This window comes from Dendropsophus ebraccatus, chromosome 1 (genome assembly GCF_027789765.1).
Source record: "Dendropsophus ebraccatus isolate aDenEbr1 chromosome 1, aDenEbr1.pat, whole genome shotgun sequence".
Taxonomy (NCBI): domain Eukaryota; kingdom Metazoa; phylum Chordata; class Amphibia; order Anura; family Hylidae; genus Dendropsophus; species Dendropsophus ebraccatus.
In genome coordinates this window covers 114941850-114964756 of record NC_091454.1, presented here as the reverse complement: position 1 = coordinate 114964756, position 22907 = coordinate 114941850, and the positions used below count along the sequence as shown (strand labels likewise).

General features: G+C 44.2%; 1 protein-coding gene and 1 long non-coding RNA gene across 4 annotated transcripts in view; one reads left to right on the top strand and one right to left on the bottom strand.

Annotated features, from left to right (window-relative positions):
• TBC1D22A (TBC1 domain family member 22A) overlaps window positions 1–22907 on the top strand; it is a 407989-nt gene that overhangs the window by 5081 nt on the left and 380001 nt on the right. For both annotated transcript variants that reach the window (XM_069976977.1, XM_069976986.1), the window contains exons 2-3: window positions 1086–1142; window positions 12419–12759. In XM_069976977.1, coding sequence (XP_069833078.1) covers window positions 1086–1142; window positions 12419–12759 — 398 coding nt within the window. The remainder of the gene's footprint in view (window positions 1–1085; window positions 1143–12418; window positions 12760–22907) is intronic.
• The window catches only part of LOC138797166 (uncharacterized), a 47414-nt gene continuing 26342 nt past the window's right edge, over window positions 1836–22907 (bottom strand). The window contains exons 1-3 of one of the 2 annotated variants that reach the window (XR_011363897.1): window positions 11185–11257; window positions 10764–10818; window positions 1836–2014 (exon numbers count right to left, since the gene is read on the bottom strand). This is a non-coding gene — a long non-coding RNA (uncharacterized lncRNA). Of the gene's footprint in view, window positions 2015–10763; window positions 10819–11184; window positions 11258–22907 lie in introns of those variants that run through there. The other variant, XR_011363896.1, reaches the window with a different exon arrangement.

Below are 22907 nucleotides of genomic sequence, written 5' to 3'. Positions count from 1 at the left end.
CGGGACTGCGGCAGGGCGTACATTTACGTCCTCCTGCCTTAAGGCCTAAGGCAGTTGGGGCGTAAATGTACTCCTTTAGTCCTTAAGGGGTTAAGGAGGGGGAAGGGGGCCGGGTTATCTGGGAGATTGCCCAGGGCCCCAGAACAATACTACAACTAGTAATAACTACACCCACATTACTACAATCTGCCAATTTTGCACAAAACTGTTTCTATCCAAGTGTCGGTTTGAGCCATGTTTGGCAGGTTTCATATTTTAATAGTTTCAATGCTCCACGTTTTTAGTATGTCTTCTTATTGGTAGTGAATGAAAAAACGATTTTTTAAGTTCAGAGGCTGACTGGGTTCCATTTTTAAGAAAGCTGGCAGTTTGTTATAATGTTATAATGTATCTACCATCTTTACTATGTAGGGTTCCAATATGTATTTAAAAAACAGTAGCCTGAAGCACGCATTTACTCGGGTGAGTGTTGTGGTTTTTTTAAATAGCTGATCATCTGTTTCCCATGAGTCGAATTTCAAAGTCGAATCCAAAATATTGCTTACCTATCTTGAAGACAGGCTTTCAATGTTAAAGATTTATTCAGAGTTAAAATAACTTATTCCCTGTGAAAGGGTATGTGTCAGATCTCCAGAATGGAGCCTCAAGTATTTGTCATGTTTGGCAGCTCTATAGACAGTAAATGGAGTGGCAAAGCTATTCCAGACTAAGGCCCTAATCACACGTCCGCAACTGCGTGCAGAAAATAGGATCAATGTATTTCAAGGGCCCCCTTCACAATTGCAGATGAAAAATAGCAGAGTGAAAAATATCATGTGAATAGGCCCTAAGGCCCTGTTCTAAAGATTACAGTGGTATCCCAGCAGTCAGACCCCTGGTGATTGGACAAAGTTTATACCCTATCCCATAGTTCCAGGAGGAGTTGTTTTTTACTCAGAATACCCTTTTAAAAGTCCCCTTTGTATGGGCAGAATGCTAGGTCTTGTGTAAAGGAAACTGTTTTTAAGGCAAGCCTTATTGTTGTTGTTTTTTTTAATTCTGAATTTTTGTGACATCTTTGTTTTTATGTTTTTCCTACATATCAGTATTCAGCATGTGTATGGAGCACAACATCCACCTTTTGATCCACTGCTGCATGGAACGTAAGTAGATTTTTTTTTTCTTCTTAGTCCTTTCATCTTCTCCTCTATTAAAAATAGAATAAAAGGCAATGGGCAAGCTTTTAGCACTGTTCTTATGTATTACGGACAGTTGACCCACTTGTTTGTTTTGTTTTCCATTTGTTTTCTTGCTGTCGATGTAATATTAGAAAAACAAAAAAACTATGGTACAGTTTGGAATGAAGAATCTCTTAGGTTTTCTGCTTACTCTTTGTAGAGGATGTTATTGATCTGTAGAATGCTACAGTATTGTCATGAAATGTGTTAACTGTATAGAAATAAAAGTCCAGTGTCTGAAGCATGCATTTTAGATGATAAAAGCAATGTTCTCTAATTTTTGTTGATTTTATTTTTAAATATGCATTTAGTTACATGGCAGAAATGCACATAAGATTCATATATTGATCCTAAAAGCTTTCTTTAAAAGTGCTATAGGAGGAGCCACAGAGTTGGTAGCACATGAATACAGTAGCTATTGACCCTTTCCCAGCCCCACAAATTTTGATTTTCCATAGCAACCTCCTTCATGACAGAACCATCCATTGGAGTATGCTCCACTTGTCTCTGTGGAACAAGACCCAGAGAGAGATTTAAAAGGCCCTTCCCCAATGCCCCCCCCCCGTGTCCCTACAGAGAGCACACAGACTTTCCTTGTGGGAAACATCTTACCTGGGTCTTGCTGTTTCAGTTGTTTTACAGGCGACGAAAAACATGCCACATTTAAAAAGGTTTCACAAAGGGTTAGCATCCTTAGCATTTCCTCCGTTCAGCTATGAACCAGCCCCAAAGTTCTGATTTGTTGGGTCTAGGGCAGGGATCTTGAATCTCTTGGAGCTGTTGTCTCAGTTTCTTCCCTGGAGGAAGAAGGAGGATTTTACTCAGACCTATTCCATTTAAAAAAAAAAAAAAACTACTCCTTTACGACAATCATCAACTTAATGTGACACTGTCACCCCCTTTTTGCATTGTGACTTCTCTACACAGGTGTAAAGGGTAAATTTTGCAGTTTTCATACCTTATTTTATATTATACTTCATGGTGCTTGTTCCAGTAAAAAGTGATCTTTTATCAACTGCAGATTGTGCTATCTGGGCGGGGCTTCATGGGCGAAGCGCCACTTAGTCCCGCCTACATCACCACCGTAGGTCCGCCACCTTGACATCATTAGCGCACCATCAGCAACCATTGCTATGGGCCGACCTAGAGGGGATGGGACCTAGACCTTTAGGCTGGCCATTGAGGGGGTGGGGCCTATGCGCTGATGACGTCACAAGGTTTTGGGCCTACGGCGGCAATGTGGGTGGGGCTAAGTGGCGCTTTGGCCATGAAGCCCTGCCCAGGTAGCATATTTTGCAGATGATAACATCACTTTTTACTGGAACAAGTACAATGACGTTTGATATAAAATAAGGTATGATAACTACAAAATTTACGTTCTTCTTCCTCCTCCCTGTCCTCTTCACCATTAGGCCCTGTCCCCACTGAGCAAAACTAGCAGAATTCCACGGCGGAATTGTCCGCTGCGGAATGCCGTTAGCCTCCCGCTCGTAATGGGAGTCTATTAGAGTCGTGCGCTCCTACCCTGTCCGCGCTAAAGAATGAACATGTTCATCCTTCAGCGCGGACAGGGCAGGAGCGCATGCCTCCCATAGACTCCCATTATGAGCGGGAGGCTAACGGCATTCCGCAGTGGGAACGGGGCCTTAGGAATGCCACTGGCAGGAATTCTCCTATTCATCACCTGTCTGATGACTGCACATGTGCTGGATCGATAAGGCGCCTGTGCAGTGTTCAGACATGTGCTGAATAGGAAGAAGCCTGCCCAGGGCATTCCTAGTGGGGATGAGGGGGGGAAGGAGGGACGTAGGGGCGGTTCAAGCCTAGGGCACAAACACTCCAGGCCACGCCAGTTTGACACAAAGCTGCGAGTTTAAAAGTTGTTTTTTTAGGACAATAACTGCATCAGTTGCTGAACGGACCCCAGGACAGATCTTGGATTAAAAGCAGCTATCTGAAGGTACAGTTGCTTTAAGGAAACATAGGGTTTTTCACCCCGATTTCGCAGCGGAAAAACTAAGTGTGTTATTACAAAGTGCAATTGGTGTGGCAAACAATAAGACCCTATATGGGTCTTTAGGGGGAAATTGACAACCAAGGAGATGTGCGGGCTGCTATGCACTCCTCCTGGCTGTCTCTTGGGATAAATTAGCTTTTGACATGTCCTCAGAAAAACTGCACTCCAAATGACAGTAATGCTTTAAACTATTTCTCTGGTCATCGGTGAAGGGTCCTACTATAGTGATAGAAAAACAGCTCTGGTAATACAAAATTTGAAGTGAAGGTTCTCAGTTAAAAGAACAGTGATCCCTTTCTCCACCCTTTCTTAATTATACAGTACATTTCCATGTCTTGTCGAGACATAGTCTACGAGAAAATGCCCGACAGTGGCTATTTCTGGGTGATGCCTTTTCACACCTGTCAATTTCAGCTATTTGTTGTCATGATCATCATGTGCTGTCAATTTGAATTACTTGTTTCTGTTTCGTGAAATGTTTGAAAAGGGAAATCTGATTTATATTAACGGCTATTAAATATTTTATGAAAGGGATTGAAAATGTTAGACACCTCGTTGTAAGTGTGAGTGATTTTTATCTCTTAGGAATTGAATATGTGCTGAAGAAACGGCTGCTAAATACATTCTGAATAATAATCTCGTGGTGTCACGGTCATTTTTCATTTTTTTTTTTTTTTATCTTACCACAGTATGTGATCTTGTTAGATATTGAAAATACACTACCCGTCAGCAACATACTCAAGGTGGCTTTGGTATACCACTTTTATGATCATTAAAGGTGACCTGTCGCCATGAATATGTGTTTACTTGGTTCAGCTGAAGATTTATTTTTTTGAATCATAATGATGAATAAGATGTACAGGGCAATTAAATGTGGTGACATTGACAGTGTAATAAAGTAGTGTAAGGAAGTTATACACCGTCATTATTGTACAGTCATACATTATGAGCAGCTAATATTCACTGTAATCAGTGTGTGCAGCACGAGCAGCAGTGAGGACCAGGTATCTGATGCCGTACTGACTGCAGTGCATCCCACAGCTGATATAAGATGCTTGAGGGAGGATCCATACAGTGAACACTGTGTGAGGTCTCAAAGGAGGTCTTTTGGGTTCAAGTCTGAGGTATTAGGAAGCCAGGGTAGTACTTGGAAGTCTTGGTCATGCTCCTCCAACCAATGTCTGACATTTATAGCCATTTGACATATATCAATGTCTTGCTGAAAAATCCCATCCTCCCCAGGGAAGACAGTGAGCTTGTATGTGTGTATGTGATCTTCAAGGATGGATTCCTACCCAAATCAGTTGAGATCCACGTGATGATTGGGCCCAGAGAATGCCACTAAAGCATTCCTCAAACCATAATGCTGCCATCACCATGTTGTTGTTTTTTTTCAGCAATGGCAGCAGGATGTTTGTTCTTTGATGTTTCTTACCTGACATGCCAACCTCCAATTTCCATTTTGCCACATAAACTGAGGCCTTTTCTGCTGATGTGTCTTTGGTGCAGTGACAATCTGTTTGCTTCTGATCCATATACAGAGTAGGGTTCACCAAACTCTTTTGCCAACTACTTCATTTTAGAAGTGAGCCACACTACTGCAATGGTCCATAATGTTAAATAAATAAATAAATGAGATTTTATCTGGCCATGTTGCCCAGCCCTAGTTAAGCCAGATTTCATTTTAATTCTCCTTCAAGTGTTAGGTTCTTATAAGGTCTTTTAGTGACTCTTACCATTTATTGTTTCTGTTTTGGAAACATTTCTTATAATGTGCAGTTATGTCGTATATATTAAAAAGTCCAGACAATTCTCATCCTGTACATAGTTTCCAAAACATTAACACATCACTATTCATTGTAAAGTATCCAGTGGAGCAATAAGTGGTTTGAGTACCCATGTGTGTACAAACGGCATGAAGTTCAATTAGCTTTACAACTCCCTCCAGGTTATTGATTAGAAACCAAAAAATGTAACTCTGTAGAAATGTTAAATTGTCGCCACTTTTATCCAAGTAACAAAGCTTCTATTGACTGGAGTAAAATGTGAACTAGTGGTATGGATTCTGGGACACTCTATGAAGTGGAGGCTAATGTGACTAAAATTGGTAGAGTCTGTGGTGCTTGCATACAGAGTTTGTATACTAAGTGCGTTATTTGGATGATATTGATTTGAGCGTAGATTATATAGACATGTCTACTGGAGTGGAGATTGATTTACATTTTTCCTTGTTTATGCATCTTTTTCACTGGATTACTTTTAAAATAGGAATATGACAAACTGTATTTGCTAATGATTTTTCTATCATTCAATGTTTTTTTTTTTTTTTTTAATCTTTGCTTGTCCCCTCTCTTTCTCAGATATCAGCGACTGAAGCCGTGCGCGCGCGCCGCAGAGAGGAGTCCAACGCCCATAGAGAACGACGGTTCTATTCATTCTCTATGGGCATAGGACTCAACTCGGCGGCGCACGGCTTCGGTCGCTGATATCTTTGTCCCGGTACCGGCTCCAGGAACGGGACTTGTCGGAAAGGGTAAGTATCCGGGCGCTACATCAGGGTGTCGGGCGGGTTTTGTGCCCGTGTCCCCGGTGACAGGTTCCCTATAACAAACATAACTTTTGGCCACTAGGTGCCTTATTTCTCTGCAGTCTGCTGTCCATTTCCTGTTAGGGGGAAGTCTGATGCTCGGAACAGATACAGTAAGGCAAAGCAGTAGGGGGATGCTTACCATGTGCAGGGGAGAAAAAGGCTATGTATCAGCAAGCTTAGCCACTCTGCCTGCTAAAGGTGATCTACACTGTTCCTCAAAGGTAAATCAATGCTTCCCTCTAATCCCTCAACACCCATTAAGCTCAGGACTGTTTCCCTTTATGTAAATACCTGTGTACCTACTGCAGTCTAAAAATTGAAATATGCAAAACAAGAGTCCGTGGAGCCTCGGTTGCAAGTCTGAAAACATGGGATAGCCAGATATCTCTAGCCTGTTGCCACGGGGTGCCTCCATGATGGGGAGAGCACCACACCACCCTGATAGATAGCCCCTTAAGTCCCACTCGGTTGCGAGTATTGGAACATAAATACTGAAACTGGCTGGCCCCTTTTTGTCAATGTCTAACTCAAGGTGCGAGTATTGCGGTCATCACAGGGTCACAGCAGCTCAGAGGATGTCAGGAGAGGAGGGTGTTAATCCTATAGGAGAGGACACAGCAGCACAGAGGATGTCAGGAGAGGAGAGTGCTGATCTATAGGGGAGGTCACAGCAGCACAGAGGATGTCAGGAGAGGAGGGTGCTGATCTATAGGAGAGGTCCGAGCAGCACAGAGGATGTCAGGAGAGGAGGGCGCTGATTTTATAGCTGAGGTCGCAGGGTCCCAGCAGCACAGAGGATGTCAGGAGAGGAGATGGTCCCCCTTTGCCTTCCCTTATAGATGGTCCCCCTCTTCCCTTTGCCTTCCCTTATAGATGGTCCCCCTCTTCCCTTTGCCCCCCCTTATAGATGGTCCCCCTCTGCCTCCCCTTATAGATGGTCCCCCTCTGCCTCCCCTTATAGATGGTCCCCCTCTGCCTCCCCTTATAGTTGGTCCACCTCTGCCCTCCCTTATAGATGGTCCCCCTCTGCCCCCCCTTATAGATGGTCCCCCTCTTCCCTCTGCCCCCCGTGCAGATAACACACTAAAAAACAAAAAACAGAAAACAACTTACCTGCCATCCGTTCCCCCGTCGAGCCTCACGCATCCTGGTCCCCTGGCTGTCTCCGGCTGATGCGCGGCTGCCGGGGATGTCCCGTCCTATCCCCGGCAGCGCGCGCATCAGAGAGCTCCCTGTGCCCCCGGAGCTCTCTGGCGCGCGCTGCCGGGGATAGGACGGGACACCCCCAGCAGCCTCGCATCAGCCGTGCAGTGGCGGATTATAATGTGGGCGGCGTGGCATGGGCCCCCCCCCCCCGGAGCCTCGGGCGGCTGCCCAAACCGCCCATATTATAATCCACCACTGATCTATCTCCTATCTATCCCCAGTCACTGAGTGGCTGCTGGGGTCAGGCATAGGTCGGCACCTCCATGTTCCCCCGGGCACCGCTCTCTCTCTCCTGCACAGGAATCCTCTGCCCCTGTCACTCAGTGATGTAGCACATATACCTGTGTCCCGGACTGAGCGTCACACATGGCTGCTTCCAGCACTGACAAAACATAACTGGGCTCCGAGGATTCCTGTGCGGGGACAGTGTGCGGTGGCCAGTGAAGCATGGAGGTGCCGACCCATACCTGACCCCAACTGTATATGCAGGAGAGAGGGGGCAGGGCTCACCGCGCAGCTTCCAGAGAAGCTAGAAGTGAGCCTCCCGGCAGCAGAAGCGCAAAGCACACACTGGAGGGGACGCTGCCATCTGTGTGCAGCCTGTCACATCTCCAGCCTTCCTCTTCAGCCCCCTGCAGCAGGATCTTCCCTCCCTTGCCCTGCAGCAGTATATGTGCGTCCTGGCTGGGATCGGGAGATAAATCGGAGCATCAGCTTTCCAGCCTTCACCTCTCCACCCGGGACCCCTCTCTCTCCCTGCCCCAGAGCATGCGGCCGCCGGGTGGGGGGGGGGGGGGGGGAAATACCGCAGATACCGTCCTGGCAGAGTTGAGGTTGGTTAAACAACGCCAGTGACGGTATCGGTATTTTTGCGGTATACCGCCCAGCCCTAGAACATACCCTTACACAGTACAGTTTTGTGGTGCACTTTTGAAATCAAAATTACATGCGAGTTATAATGAATTAGATAAAATAAAGAACAGGTCCTACTTTGTATTTTTAATTTTTTAATCCACTTCAGCTATGAATTATATAAATAAAAAGCATCATATTCTCGTTTATCTAATTCATAAAGATCCACATAGGACTTTGGCTTCCAAGCTTCACTGTGTAAGAGCACCATCAGTTGTTCTTATTGTTTGGCGCATAAGAGTGATATTTCATGATTTCTAAGGAGATCCAACCACAAGTAAGGATACTCGGCTTGTGTATTGTGTAAAAATTTGGAAAAAATTCCTAATAAAAATTTTAATAAAAAAAAAACTTTGTAGGCTTTTTCAGTACAGCCTAACCCATTAAAAAGAACCAATCACCTTTCAGGGAGTGAGGCCAGGTCCAAGGTCCATGTTAAAATTTTCTTTCAAGGATGTGAGGCATTATGTACCAAAACCCAAAAGGTGTTTGGAGTCCACCAAAAGGCATATATTCCTATGTATGTGTTAGTTGTAAGGAAGCGAGGAAATTAGAAACCTGTTATAGTTTCTGTGTTGAGGAAGCAAGGTCTGAGGTGTGGAAAGCCAGCAACAGGTCTTAATACCAAGAGTACCCAACAATTAAAAATACATCTCATGTGGTTACTTAAAAATAATTGGAAAAATCAAGGCTCTTTCAGCAGTTTTAGGAATTATTTTCTGCTCATAAAAGGAAACGAAAATATTTTACTGCTTTTCTTACCAGGGGCCGAACATGACCTTTGCTTTAACTTTAAATGCTTTCACAGTTGATTTGTACTGCTAAACTCATCAAAGATTGTAACATTCTTAAATGAGTAAATCTGAAACCAATTTAACATTACATTTTTTGGGGGTTTGGAAGTTTGGTTATCTTTTATTTAGAAAGTCACATTATTACATCTGTGCACCACAATCAAAACATTGCGTTATTGGAAGGAGAAAGTATGAAAGTATGAGAAATTCTCATTCTCACATTGTCAGGAAAAAGAACATTGTAATTGTAATACAATTTTATTTCCCATTCACTTGCAGAGACAGTGTTCAGTGAAAATTACATTAACAGAATTTGTATAGTTGACCAACAATATGTACATGATAGTGAATTATAAGTAATTCTGCTGTTCAAAGTGTGTATCTAGAGGGCACTAAGGTAGCTAGATAAATTGGTTATGGAATTGCATTGTTACAATTCTACTGCAAGCTGGGGTGATGCAAAACTAGAGGTTGCCAGCATAAAGAAAATCAAATACGTATCCTGCATTTTCCCATATTGTCTCGACAAACTTTTGTACCACAACTCCAGTCCTCAAAGGCCAGCAGCAGGTCATACTTTGAGGATTTCCTTAACATTTCACAGGTGATATAATTATAGTCAGTGCATCATGTATTGCCACAGGTGTTCTTTGCATAAGGTATCCTCAAAACATGACCTGTTGGTGGGCCTTGAGAACTGGAGTTGAAGAGCACTGCTCTAATCCATCAGCAACCTTGACTTGTGGTGTTGGCCAGAGTTAAGGACCTATTACACGGGCTGTTATCATAGTAATTTTTTTCAACCTGTTGAAAGACAAGGATCCGCTGACATCATGCTTGTCGGCTGATCGTTGCCTTTTAGCATTAGCTATTACACCAAGTGATTATCGGATGAAAATTGTCCGAGTACGCCTGGTAAACGGTTAGTGTAATAGTGGTATTACACGGGCCGAGCAGGGCCTGATAGTACCTGTAAACGAGCGCCGATCTGCTAGATCATCGCTCGTTTACTGGGCCTATTACACAGCCCGATAATTGTTTAACAAGAGCTGCAAGGACATCGTTACCGATGTCTTTGCAGCCCTTGCTAAACTGGCATACATTACCCATCCACGTTCCAGGGCTGCTCCTGCAGTCCGTTTCTCCCCGGGTCCTGCGCGCTCTAACTTCACAGCGGCCTGTCAGCTGATATGCCACTCAGCCAATCACAGGCGGGGACCGCTGCGGCCTGTGATTGGCTGAGCGGCCTATCAGCTGACAGGCCGCTGTGAAGCTAGAGCGCGCACGGGACCCCGGGAGAAGCAGACAGCAGGAGCAGCCCTGGAACGTGGATGGGTAATGTATATCGTCAGTCGCCGTCCGCGCACCGCTATTACACGCAGCGGTGCGCAGTCGGGCCCGACAAAAATAGGTTCTAACGTATATCAACGATCAGCCGATGATCGTTGTCATCAGCTGATCGTTGCATTTATTACACAGAGCGATAATTGGCCGAATCGGGCCAATTCGGCCGATTATCTTTCCGTGTAATAGTACCCTAACAGGGCCTTTTAGGGTATAAACCCACACACCGTATAAGCAGCATATTTACTGCTGCGATACACAGCAAATACGCAGCAGATTAGATCTAAATAACTGAACATAGCATCAAATCTGTACCAACAAATCTGCTGCGTATTTGTTGCGTATCTGCTGTGTATATGCTGTGTGGGTTTGTACCCTTAGAGTGTTTTTATAGGATGTGTTTGTATGCAGTGCAGATAAGGGTTTTTGCATGAATACAACCAACATCCATGTTAATGAGCATAGATCTTATTGAGAAGTGCCCTTCGCTGGAAACCCTACTCTGTAAACCTGCCTGGACCTAGTGTGCCATCCAGAATCCATTGCTTCTCTTCTAGATAGGTCATAAAATAATTTCAGTTTGGCATATCCCTTTTAACTTACAAGTTGCTGTGCATTTAAAAACGAGAAGTTTAAATACATACATAAATTGTAAAAACAGGTTTCAAAACAATAGAGCTTACTGAGTGACGGGCAGATACAGAAGGAAAAACAGCCTTGTCTGCGATGGCTTACAGTCTGTGAGGTAAAGGGAAAAAATTATTAGGATATCATTATAAATAACATTTGGCATGTTATCTGGCAATTCATATATTATTGATCGCAGATACAGCTAGGGAGATAGCATGGCAGCAGCATGATCCACTCCCTGGCGGCTTGCTAGTCTGTGAGGCTAAAGTGTCAGAATTAGCGAGCAGCTGTGGAGTGGATTGCACTGCTGCCTATCTCTCTCCCCAGTTGTATCTTTGCTATGCAGAGGGTCTCTTCACTGAGGTTCTTTATGGTTTTTAATTACCACCTTTCGGGTATGTAACTAAGACTCCCTTGGACGACTGCTCTGTGACCTAAGTCTCAATGGTCCTTGATCTCAGGACCATTTTGTACCTGGTTGAACACTGAAGAAACACTAAGGCTGCATGAACACGTCTTGTAAATTATGACGTTGATACATCATCCTGGCAGTGGGGAAACTCTTTGAATCACCGCGGCACTATCACTGCAGCTGCATGGCTCTGTCACTACAGTAGCACGACAATTCAAAGAGTTTCCCTGCTTTCGGCATGACAACAATCCATGACAGCGCTTCCCTGTTCATACGGACCGTAATTTACGTGTGCATGCAGCCAGAGACTGGAGTCCATGTCCAATTAAATCTGATGCTGAAACTTTGCATGCAGTTTTTCCTTAAAAAAACAAACAACCAACCCTAGGCTCAACTCACCTGTTCAGGGATTTTTCACTTATGCATATAGGCCCACTATTTTACTCTGCGATCTGTAAACTGTGGTCCCGAACTGTATTTGTAGTGCATTTGCAAAATAGTTGAACTGGTAAAAAAATAAATAAATAAATAGCTTAGATTTTTGTTTAGGGTCCTATTTCACGGGCCGGGCAGGGCCCGATCATCGATGTAAACGAGCGCCGATCTGCGCTCGTTTACAGGGCCTATTCCACGGCCCGACAATCATTAGCGAGGGCTGCAGGGACATCATTACCAATGTCCTTGCAGCATATATTACCTAGCAGGGCTTCTTCTCCGCTCCGTCTTCCTCCCCGGGTCCCACGGCGCAGCATCAACTCCGGAGCCGCCTGACTGAGCTGTCAGACCGCTCAGCCAATCTCTGGCCGTGGCGGTCCCGGCCTGTGATTGGCTGAGCGGTCTGACAGCTCAGTCAGGCCGCACCAAAGCTGATGCTGCGCCGTGGGACCCGGGGAGGAAGACGGAGCGGAGGAAAAGCCCTGCTAGGTAATGTAAGCTGCTTCTCAAATCGTCGGTCGCCTGCCGCGCATCGCTATTCCACAAAGCGATGCGCATTGGGTGACCGATGATTTTAGGTTTGGGCCTAAATAAACGATCAGCCGATGACACTATCATCGGCTGATCGTTTTCTCTATTCCACCGAGCGATAATCGGGCGAATCGGGCCGATTATCGCTCCGTGGAATAGGCCCCTTAGATTTGATCTGTGTTTTTCACAGACATCACTCATGTGCAGATCTGCAATCACAGACAACTGTGCGGGATGTGTGAATAAGGCCTTAGTGCTGCAGTGTTTATTTATGGCAGTTATTTTGGCAGTTCCAGTAGTAGTCACTGTTCCCTTCTTTGTTTTTCATAGTTTAAGTAAAACTGTTCAGAAGACGCCAACGACACCAGTGAAATTGAAAAAAGTCACTACTTTCCAGGAATTTGAAAGCAACACAAGTGATGCCTGGGATGTTGGAGAGGACGATGATGAACTTTTGGCAATGGCAGCGGAAAATTTAAATACTGAAGTGGTTATGGAAACTGCAAACAAAGTGATTCAAAACCATACGAAATTACAAGAACAGAACAAATTCCAAGAGACCCAACCATTGGAAGACAAACCCGTGAAACTTGAAGACCTGCCTTGCTATATTAACAGCGACAGTAAAATAGTAAAATCAGCCAGTGAAAGTCAGATTCCTAATCCGCCTGGTATGTACATTTTTTTGTATTTCTGTGTTTTTAAGAGGTGCCTTGGACCGATTAACACTGGAGAATGTGCAAAGCCTTTGTATTGCTTTGCAGCTATTGTCCCTGTGCTAATAGATGTTGTTACACAGATGGCTTGATTTATCATTTACAATTGTTAAGGTTGGTTAAAATAATCACTGGTACCGCTAGCATCTCCTGTTAACTCTGCATATATGCTTTACGTTACATTCTCCTTGCTAAAAAGACAAAACAATTGTTTTGGATTCTGTTAGGTATACAATGATGAATATTCTCCACCTAATAAAACTAGCAATGACATTTGATATAAACAATGTTGATGAACCTGAAAGCTTCTTCAGCTTTGAGCAATGTAATAGATTTCATGTTCTGGGGTAATAACAGTTTAAAGTCCATTTCATGCACTAATTACTCGCTAGCACCAAGGTAATATAATAGTTCTGTACCACAGACTATAATTACAGACAACTTTTAAAACCACAAGTCTCTAAGGATCACAGCAGAAAAACAAAGCACTTACTGCATTGCATTAAATACTTTCTGTTCTTTGAATGCAGTGGAATGTAACTTGTTATCTAGAAATTAAAGGGGTTGGATGAGATTTAAAAAACACGTCTGCTTTCTTTCCAAAAACCGACCATCACCATAAACTCTTTCTTCTGGTTTTATAGTTTGGCTGTGTTTGGCTCAAACATATATGAGGAAATGTATCATTGTTCTTGCTCTTCTATTTTTGTTCATTAATAATCTCGTTTTGCGCTTGTTTTTTTTTTGTTCCACTGTATTTATGTAGTAAAATTTGCGTGCTAATAGTAGTGTGTGCGTGTGATTTATTATTTATTTATTTATTTAACTGAATGTGTTTTTGAGACTGTTTCATTAGAGAGAGACTCCTTTTACACATCTGTAATCCTGTTTGTAATTGCACTGACCCATTGATTGAAATGGATGATCCATGCTGCAACTATGGACCGCATAATGGCTAGCATGTTTTTTTTTTATTTTTATTCTTGGTGCACGGATCATGACCCCAACACACATCCGTAACAGCTATGGATGTTTATATGTGAACCATAGAAATTATAGGGTCCACGATTCAAAGAGTACTAATTCATTGTTGCCCAGAAAACTTTAAGGCTAGATTTACACGTAAAGGATCCACGTTGGATTTCATGCTGCAAAATCCACTGCAGATCCATTGCCTGTTAATTTCTATGAGAATACATACTCGCAGCAGGATTGACATCCTGCTGCGAGTATGTAAGTGACAGCCCCATTAGCCCCCCGCCGACCAGAGCATACATTACCTGCTCCAGCTTGCTTCGGGGGGTTCCGGCTGGACATCCCACTCAGCCAATCAGTGTGCTGCCCCGCACATAGACATAATCGTACAAGAATTGGTTCCCACAGCATCATATGAGAGTCCTTAACAGACCTGTAGTGGCCAGGTTGTGTAGGTAGGGTGAATGCTGTGGGCAAGTAGACTTTAAGAGAAAAGTCCAGCAGCATCCTTTGATGATGAATTATCCATGCTTAACAAGCAGTCTTGAGAAAAACCATGACCGAACTAAACTTTTGACTGTGACATGTCAAAAGTTTTTTCTAATGACAGGTACTATTTAAGGCTGTATTTCCTCACGTGTGTTAGAAATGCGTTTCAAAGGCTGTAAAAACCATGCCCCTGATCTCTGCCTGGCTTTAGGGCAAAAGCGCAGTACATGGTTTCCATGGTGTTTGGATAGCATTCCCAATGCAAATGTAGAAATCTGACCCCACATTACCCCTACTGGATTCATAAAGAGACGCACGCCTCTTAGTGAGACCGGCCTGACCTGCACCTGCCCTGCTGTAGGCACAGAAATCTAAACAGATTTCTGCCATGATTTAATCGAAAATCATGGTATGTCATGTGTGGGAGGAGGCCACCCCCCCCCCCTCTATGCCCACCTGTCAGGCAAGTGGGGAATATGGCTGTTGTATGCCAGGGAGGAGTGGCAAATCCACTGCGGATCCAGTGTCAGTTCATCCCTATGAAAATACATACCCACAGCAGGATTGACATCCCGCTGCGGTTATGTAAGTTAACCCACCACCGGTCAGAGCATACATTACCTGCTGCCAGCTCCGGCTTGCTTTGGGGGTTCTTGGCTGTACGTCCTGCTCAGCCAATCAGTGGTTGTGGTGGGGCAGCACACTGATTGGCTGAGCGGGACGAGCAGACACTGGGAACCCCCGAAGCAAGCTGGAGCGAAGAAGGTGATGTATGCTTACGTACACGCAGCGAGATGTCAATGTATGTATTCTAATTGGGATAAACTGGCACTGGATCTGCAGAGAATTTTCATGTGAATTCGCAGCAAGACATTCGCTGCGGATCCGGTGTGTGTGAAGGCACCCTTAGAATTTAAAGCTTTAAATAAAGTTAAATGACATAATGTTGCTATGGCAGCTTTATTTATTTTTTTATTTTTTTTATAAGTGGCAAATACATAAATAGATATATCACAGTGGGGAGCACATAGTAAAGTGGTTCTGTTCCTTAAAGCCTTTTACTGGCAGCTTTGTATTTTCAGAGAACATGTACAAATTATGTGTCTAAAATGTTATTTTTCACTGTGGTTAATATTTTTTTTTTTTTTTTTTTTTTTAAAGCTGAAGATGTTGAGCAGACTTGAACCTTATTTTCTGGTATACTCCTTTATAGGAATTTACCACCATAACTTTGACGGTATATTTGTTGAATCACCCCCACCCCCATCCAATTGTGTAATGTGGGGAGGATTAAGCTAAGGATAAGATACTTGATTAACCCTCCTGGCCTCGACAGCCAGCCAGGGACACGGCGGAGGGGGGGGGGGGGGGCTGCCCAGGTGATCGCTAGATCTTTCCGGCATCCCATAGAGGATTTGGGCGGTCTGCTGCCGCCGCTCCTGTTCCACAGAGCAATGGCAGCAGATCGTTGCTATCATTGTCGTTTGTCTTTCAACATGTTAAGAGACAAAACAACCGCAAAGATCAGACATCATTCATGTTGGCTGATCCTTGCCCTCCTATTACACAGAGCGATTATTGGCCGTAATAGGGACTTAAGTGTTTACCTACCTGGCTTTTATGTAAAAATCTGTTTAGCCTAGGGAAAAACCTAAAAAAAAAAAAATACTTGCAGGTTCTGTACATGCGTCAATCAGGCAGGATACCTCTGGCCACCAATTCGGTGAGTGGGCAGTGCGCGCATGCAAGATGTGCCATTATAATTTAATGAATGCACAATCGGTGAAAAGTATTTTCCAAACCTTTTAGGACTGTTTTTTATTCTTGTACATGGGCCAACTGTTATTAAACCAGAAGTCCACCTTCATTTTATTTTGCCACGTGACACTGAAAGTTATGACTACTACACCATAGAATTTAGCTCCATATTCTATCTCACCGCACATAAGAACCAAATTCAGGATATAGAATATCATTACATATTAACAGGATCCAGGCCCCAGTACCATACAGCTGCCAGCACAGCTCTCTGTGCTCGGCAGACTCTGGTGGGGCGGCTGTTTCAAAATAGTGATCTTTAATCCTCTGTCCCGGTGCCTGTTAACTAGGAATGGGGGCAGAGCCGCAGTGGCATGAAGTCATCCTGTTTCTGCCCTCTTCCAAGCCACTCACGCTTCATTGCCATCTTAAGCACTGGCCTTTACATGAAGTTCCCTCCGTTAAGGCTGCCAATCAAGCGTGAGTGGCTGGAAAGGGGATAAAGTCAGCAACTACATGCCACCACTGCTCTGTCATATATACTGTATACAGTGGTGCCTTGGATTACGAGCATATATTGTTCTGGGACTGTGCTTGTAATCCAAATCCACTCTTAAACCAAAGCAAATTTGGAGTACCATTTGATTTTTTTTGTCACTGGTCTCCCTGAGCTCAGCGACAGTTTTGTTGGTCTATTTTTCATTGCCCCTGTTAGCCAGAATCCTACTCGACACTGATGAGGGGCAACTATTCCGAAACGATTGTCTGTGGATGGATGCCTGCCTTGGTAAGCCCTTGTCATGTTGCAATACTCGCCACAGAGTTAGACTTTGACGTAAAAGGGGCCACCCTGGTATTTCCCTATTTATGTTCCATTACTCGCAACCGAGTGGGACTTAAGGGGCTACGTATCAGGGTGGTTTGGTAATCTCCCCACTGGGAGTCACCCCCTTGGCAATAGACTTTCCTCCCCTGGAGGGATATCTGGCTATTCCCGTGTTTTGAGACTCGTAACTGAGGCTCCATGGACCCTTCTTTTGCATATTTAAATTTATAGGGGGCAATGCATCAGTGGAGACTCTTCAGTGAGTACTCAATTTGATTTTTTTTGTCGCTGGTCTCCCTGAGCTCAGCGATTGCTGTGTTTTGCGAAGCAAATTTTACCATAAGAAATAATTCAAATGCGGACAATTGGTTCCACGCCCCAGAAATAATGATTATTTTTTTTAATGCTGAATAACATGTAAAACAAATGAAACAAACATTTAGAAACAGCTGAATATGTCACATTATAAGTTACTGTACAGTAAAAGAAAGGATGTGAAACACAAGGGCGGACAGAGACTGCCGGGAGCATGAAGGAATGAGCAGTACATAAGTGGGCACATAAATGTAGCACTTTTTCCGGAAGAGAGTGGTTACAGCTTACAGTGCTGTAGATCCCGCTATTCAGACCATGTCCCTCCCCCACTACCCTCCCACCCAGTACAGGGAGCTCTTAAACCAAAGCAATGCTCTTAAACCAAGTTACAATTTTGAAAAACTTTGAGCTCTTCTTGAAAAGTGCTCTCCATCCATTACTCTTAAACCAAGTTACCACTGTGTATGGGTGTATATATATATATATATATATATATATATATATGCAGCACAGTAGACAGGTACATAGTGGGTGCCAGCAGTCAGAACTCCAAAATGGTGTGTGTGTGTGTGTGTATTTATGTATATATAATGCCATTCTCTTATGTGGCTGTGGGAATCATCTGATGGCCACAAACAATAGCTGAGGCAAGGACAAATGACACTCATATGCTTAAGTTAATGGTGTGCACTCCTTTATTTTAAGGCCTGTATTGCCCTAGTTTAGAGAATTTTCATTGCAGGAGATGAATAAGCAAAAACATTTGAAAGTTGAGGATGCACATTTGGTAGCGCAGACAAGTTTAAAAAAAAAATAATATATATATATATATATATATATACTCACCGGCCACTCACTTTATTAGGTACACCATGCTAGTAACGGGTTGGACCCCCTTTTGCCTTCAGAACTACCTCAATTCTTCGTGGCATAGATTCAACAAGGTGCTGGAAGGAATCCCTTAGAGATTTTTGTCCATATTGACACAGTTGCCGCAGATTTGTCGGCTGCACATCCATGATGCGTATCTCCCGTTCCACCACATCCCAAAGATGCTCTTTTGGATTGAGATCTGGTGACTGTGGAGGCCATTTGAGTACAGTGAACTCATTGTCATGTTCAAGAAACCAGTCTGAGATGATTCTAGCTTTATGAAATGGCGCATTATCCTGATGAAAGTAGCCATCGGATCTTGGGTACATTGTGGTCATAAAGGGATGGACATGGTCAGCAACAATACTCAGGTTGGCTGTGGCGTTGCAACGATGCTCAATTGGTACCAAGGGGCCCAAAGAGTGCCAAGAAAAATATTCCCCACACCATGACACCACCACCACCAGCCTGAACCGTTGATACAAGGCAGGATGGATCCATGCTTTCATGTTGTTGACGCCAAATTCAGACCCTACCATCCGAATGTCGCAGCAGAAATCGAGACTCGTCAGACCAGGCAACGTTTTTCCAATTTCGATGAGCTTGTGCAAATTGTAGCCTCAGTTTCCTGTTCTTAGCTGAAAGGAGTGGCACCTGTGGTCTTCTGCTGCTGTAGCCCATCTGTCTCAAAGTTCGACGTACTGTGCGTTCAGAGATGCTCTTCTGCCTACTTTGGTTGTAACGGTTGGCTATTTGAGTCACTGTTGCCTTTCTATCAGCTCGAACCAGTCTGCCCATTCTCCTCTGACCTCTGGCATCAACAAGGCATTTCCGCCCACAGAACTGCCGCTCACTGGATGTTTTTTCTTTTTCGGACCATTCTCTGTAAACCCTAGAGATGGTTGTGCGTGAAAATCCCAGTAGATCAGCAGTTTCTGAAATACTCAGACCAGCCCTTCTGGCACCAACAACCATGCCACGTTCAAAGGCACTCAAATCACCTTTCTTCCCCATACTGATGCTTGATTTGAACTGCAGGAGATTGCCTTGACCATGTCTACATGCCTAAATGCACTGAGTTGCCGCCATGTGATTGGCTGATTAGAAATTAAGTGGTAACGTGCAGTTGGACAGGTGTACCTAATAAAGTGGCCGGTGAGTGTAATATATAACGTCCAAAAAAGTAGAAGTGACACATACATGCTCATGAATACAAGAAAACTGTGAGTATGGTACTAGTGAGTGTAGTTAAGGTAACCACTTGTGTGCTGTGGGTCATGACACACACCCACAGTTTGGATTGAACTGTATTACTCAACTGTTCTTTTACAGTGGGTGAGATAAGTATTTAAAGTGACTCTGTAAACACAATCTGACCCCTCCAAACCGTTTGTACCTTCAGATAGCTGCTTTTAATCCAAGATCTGTTCTAGGGTTAGTTCAGCAGGTGATGCAGTTATTGTCCTTAAAAAACAACTTTTAAACTTTCAGCCCTGTGCCAAACTGGCATGGCCTAGAATGACTATGCATTAGACTGGCACACCCTCTCTGTCCCTCCACTCCGCCCTCCTCATAATTAGGAATGCCCCAGGTAGATTGTTTCCTATTCATCACCTGTGTAAGCACGGCACATGGGCTGAATCATTAAGGCACCTGTGTAGTTTTCTCTGCAGAGGAATATGAAAAATCCTGCCAGTGGCATTCCTAATGATGAGGAGGAGGGATGGAGGGGTGGTGCAAAGTTAGGGCACAGATACTGTAGGCCACAGCCGTTTGACAAAGGGCTGCAAGTTTAAAAGTTGTTTCTTTAGGATAATAACTGCATCACCTGCCGAACGGACCCCAGGACAGATCTTGGATTAAAAGCAGCTATCTGACAGTACAAGTGGTTTGGCGGGACAGATTGTGATGCGACCAAAAATGCGCTATTTTGCTTTTTGGGTTTTATTTGCGCTGACGCCGTTTACCGTGTGAGATCAGCGTGTGAGATCGCTCCTCCGGGACAACGTCCCGCCACTAGACACCAGACACCAGGGAAGCACTGGATCCGGTAATAGGATGCAGCTGTGATCTTTGACAGCTGCATCTGATTACCTTATTAGCGGGCACGGCGATCGGACCATGCCCGCTAATAGCCGCGGCCCCGGGCTACATGAGGCACCCGGGACTGCAGCGGTTCAGAGCGGGGTCACCAGCACCCGCGCGAGGACGTACAGTTACGGGTTAAGAAGCTCCTCCTATTCTGCACTCATTATCTGTATTATTTGCACCTGTTTCATTGTAAGGACAGGTGTTTTATACGAGTTCACACCTCTCCACCATGGCCAGGACCAAACAGCTGTTTAGGGACACCAGGGACATAAAGTGTTACTGTCGTTATAACTTTGAAAATCTAAACCAAAAGTGGAAGTGTTATAAAGCAAGTTTGCAGTTTACATTTATGATTTTATTTTATTGTTTTTTATTTATCATGAAGGACATGGCACTTCCTGTTTTCTGGCTCTTTGAGAAAAAACAAAACAGACAGTCCTGTGTTTCCTATGCCATCATAGGTTATACAGAAGAAGGTAATCATGTAATTGATGGGTACATTGAGCCGTGACTCTCTGTACTGGCCGGAATTCCTGTGTCTAGTCTGTTTTTTTTTTTTCAACCAGCACAAGTCAGAAAATCTGCCTTCAGGAAACTGGACCTGGATTTCTAGTAAATTAGCTTTATTTTACAGCATGATAACTAGTAAACAAAAAATGTATACAGCAAACTTGCTTTATTTCACATCTAGTGTTGATTTACATTTTAAAAGTTATAATGACAGGTACACTTTAAGGCTATGTTCCCACACAGTATTTTCACTCAGTGTTTTGGTCAGTGTTTTGCAAGCAAAACCAGGAGTAGTAGTGCCATTAAAGGGATACTCCGGGCCTGGGGTATTTTTGTGGATCGCCGGGGAGGGGGTGGAAATTTAAGCTGGAGGTCCCTTACTTTCCCGGTTCCAGCGCCGGTGCTGGGATCGCGCCGCCCGGTACTCCTGTCCCGCGGCCACTTCCTGGTCAGAGCTGCTGCATGAGACGTGATGTCTCTAAATGAGACGTGATGTCGCTAAATGGCAGAGCTGCCTTGAGACGTCACGTCTCATGCGGTCGCTCTGACCAGGAAGCGGCTGCAGGATGGGAGTACCGGGCGGTGCGATCCGGGCATCGGCACTGGAACGAGGGAGGTAAGTGACCTCCGGCTTTAATTTCCACCCCCTCCCCGGCGATCCTCAAAAATACCCCCCCCCCCAGGCCCGGAGTGCCCCTTTAAATGGTGGCCATCCACTAAATTTACACAGTGTTTGAACATATCCTTTCTGTGTTTTTAATTCACTCTTGGTTTTGGTTGAAAAATACTATGTGGGAACATAGCCTAAGGATGATTCTAGAAAAGATCTGGAAGCATTCCAGAAACTCATGGGGGCACCTGGTCAATGACCTGAAAACAGCTGGAACCACAGTCTCTAAGATTACCTTTAGTAACACAGTATGCCACCGTGGATTAAAGCGCCTCTGTACCCACAATCTGCCTCCCCAAACTGCTTGTACCTTCGGATAGCTGCTTTTAATCCAAAATCTGTCCTGGGATCCGTTCGCTAGATGATTCAGTTATAGTCATAAAAAACAACTTTTGAACTTGCAGTCCTGTGTCAAATTAGCCTTGCCTAGAGTGTGTATGCACTAGGATTGCAATGCCCAGTGTTTATACAGGTGATGAATTAGAGAAATTGTTCTAGGGGCATTCTTAATGATGACGAGGGCGGTGAGGAGGGACGGAGAGGTGTCACAATCCTAGGGCATGGGTTCTCTAGCCCGCGTCAATTTGACACAGGGCTGCAAGTTTAACAGTTATCTTTTTGGGACAATAACTGCATCACCTGCCGAACGGATCTTAGGGCAGATCTTGGATTAAAAGCAGCTATTGGAAGGTCCAATCGGTTTGGGGAGTATACTCCCTGTGGCTCGTGACTGAAAGCAGCCTGGGACCACATGTATTAGCTATTTAAATGCAGCGGTCAAAGCTGACAGCTGCATTTAACCTGCCTTTGTCCACCATCCCTGCTCTTTAGTGGGGGAATCGATTCCCGCCACTGCCCCTTCCGCGATGCAATTGCGTATGGCGACCCCTTTATCTGACCTGACTCGCCCTCAACATCGCACTGACAGTGATCCCGGCTCGGAAATCAGCTCGGTAGATGCACTTCTCTCCCTCCCTGCTCGGTGCCCTCCAAACGTACTGGTTAAACACATTTATGTGTTTAACCAGTACACATTTGTGTATTCAACCTGATGAAGCTCTAGTGAGAGCGAAAGCGCTCGTTGATCTGTGACGCTGCCTGCTGATTCCACCTTCCCCCTCCCCTGCTAATAAAAGCATTGTTTTACCTCCTACGGTCAGTGCTACAGCTGTCTCCTTCAGTATTCACATTTATGGATTACTTTGGGGAGCAAGGACACTTGCTCCCCAAAGTATTTCATAAATGTATTCAATCAAAAACCTACTGTCTATTACATTTACATACATTGTAATTCCAATGGAGTGTCCAGCAGGGGCGCACTATATATAGAAGTCAATGGTACTCATTGACTTCTATATATAGTGCGCCCCCTGCTGGACACTCCATTGTAAGTACACCCCCAGTTCGTGACGTCACGGTATTTCAGAGAATCTGAAGTCTCCCTGATATACTGCTATTTCCCTTCATTTAGTACATGTGCATTTCCCATAATTAATGTACATTAGAAATTTGTCTAACTTTCCATAAGTAATAACATATCAAAAAATACTTTTGGCCGGACTTCTCCTTTAATGTTTTAAATATATACTCTCTCCT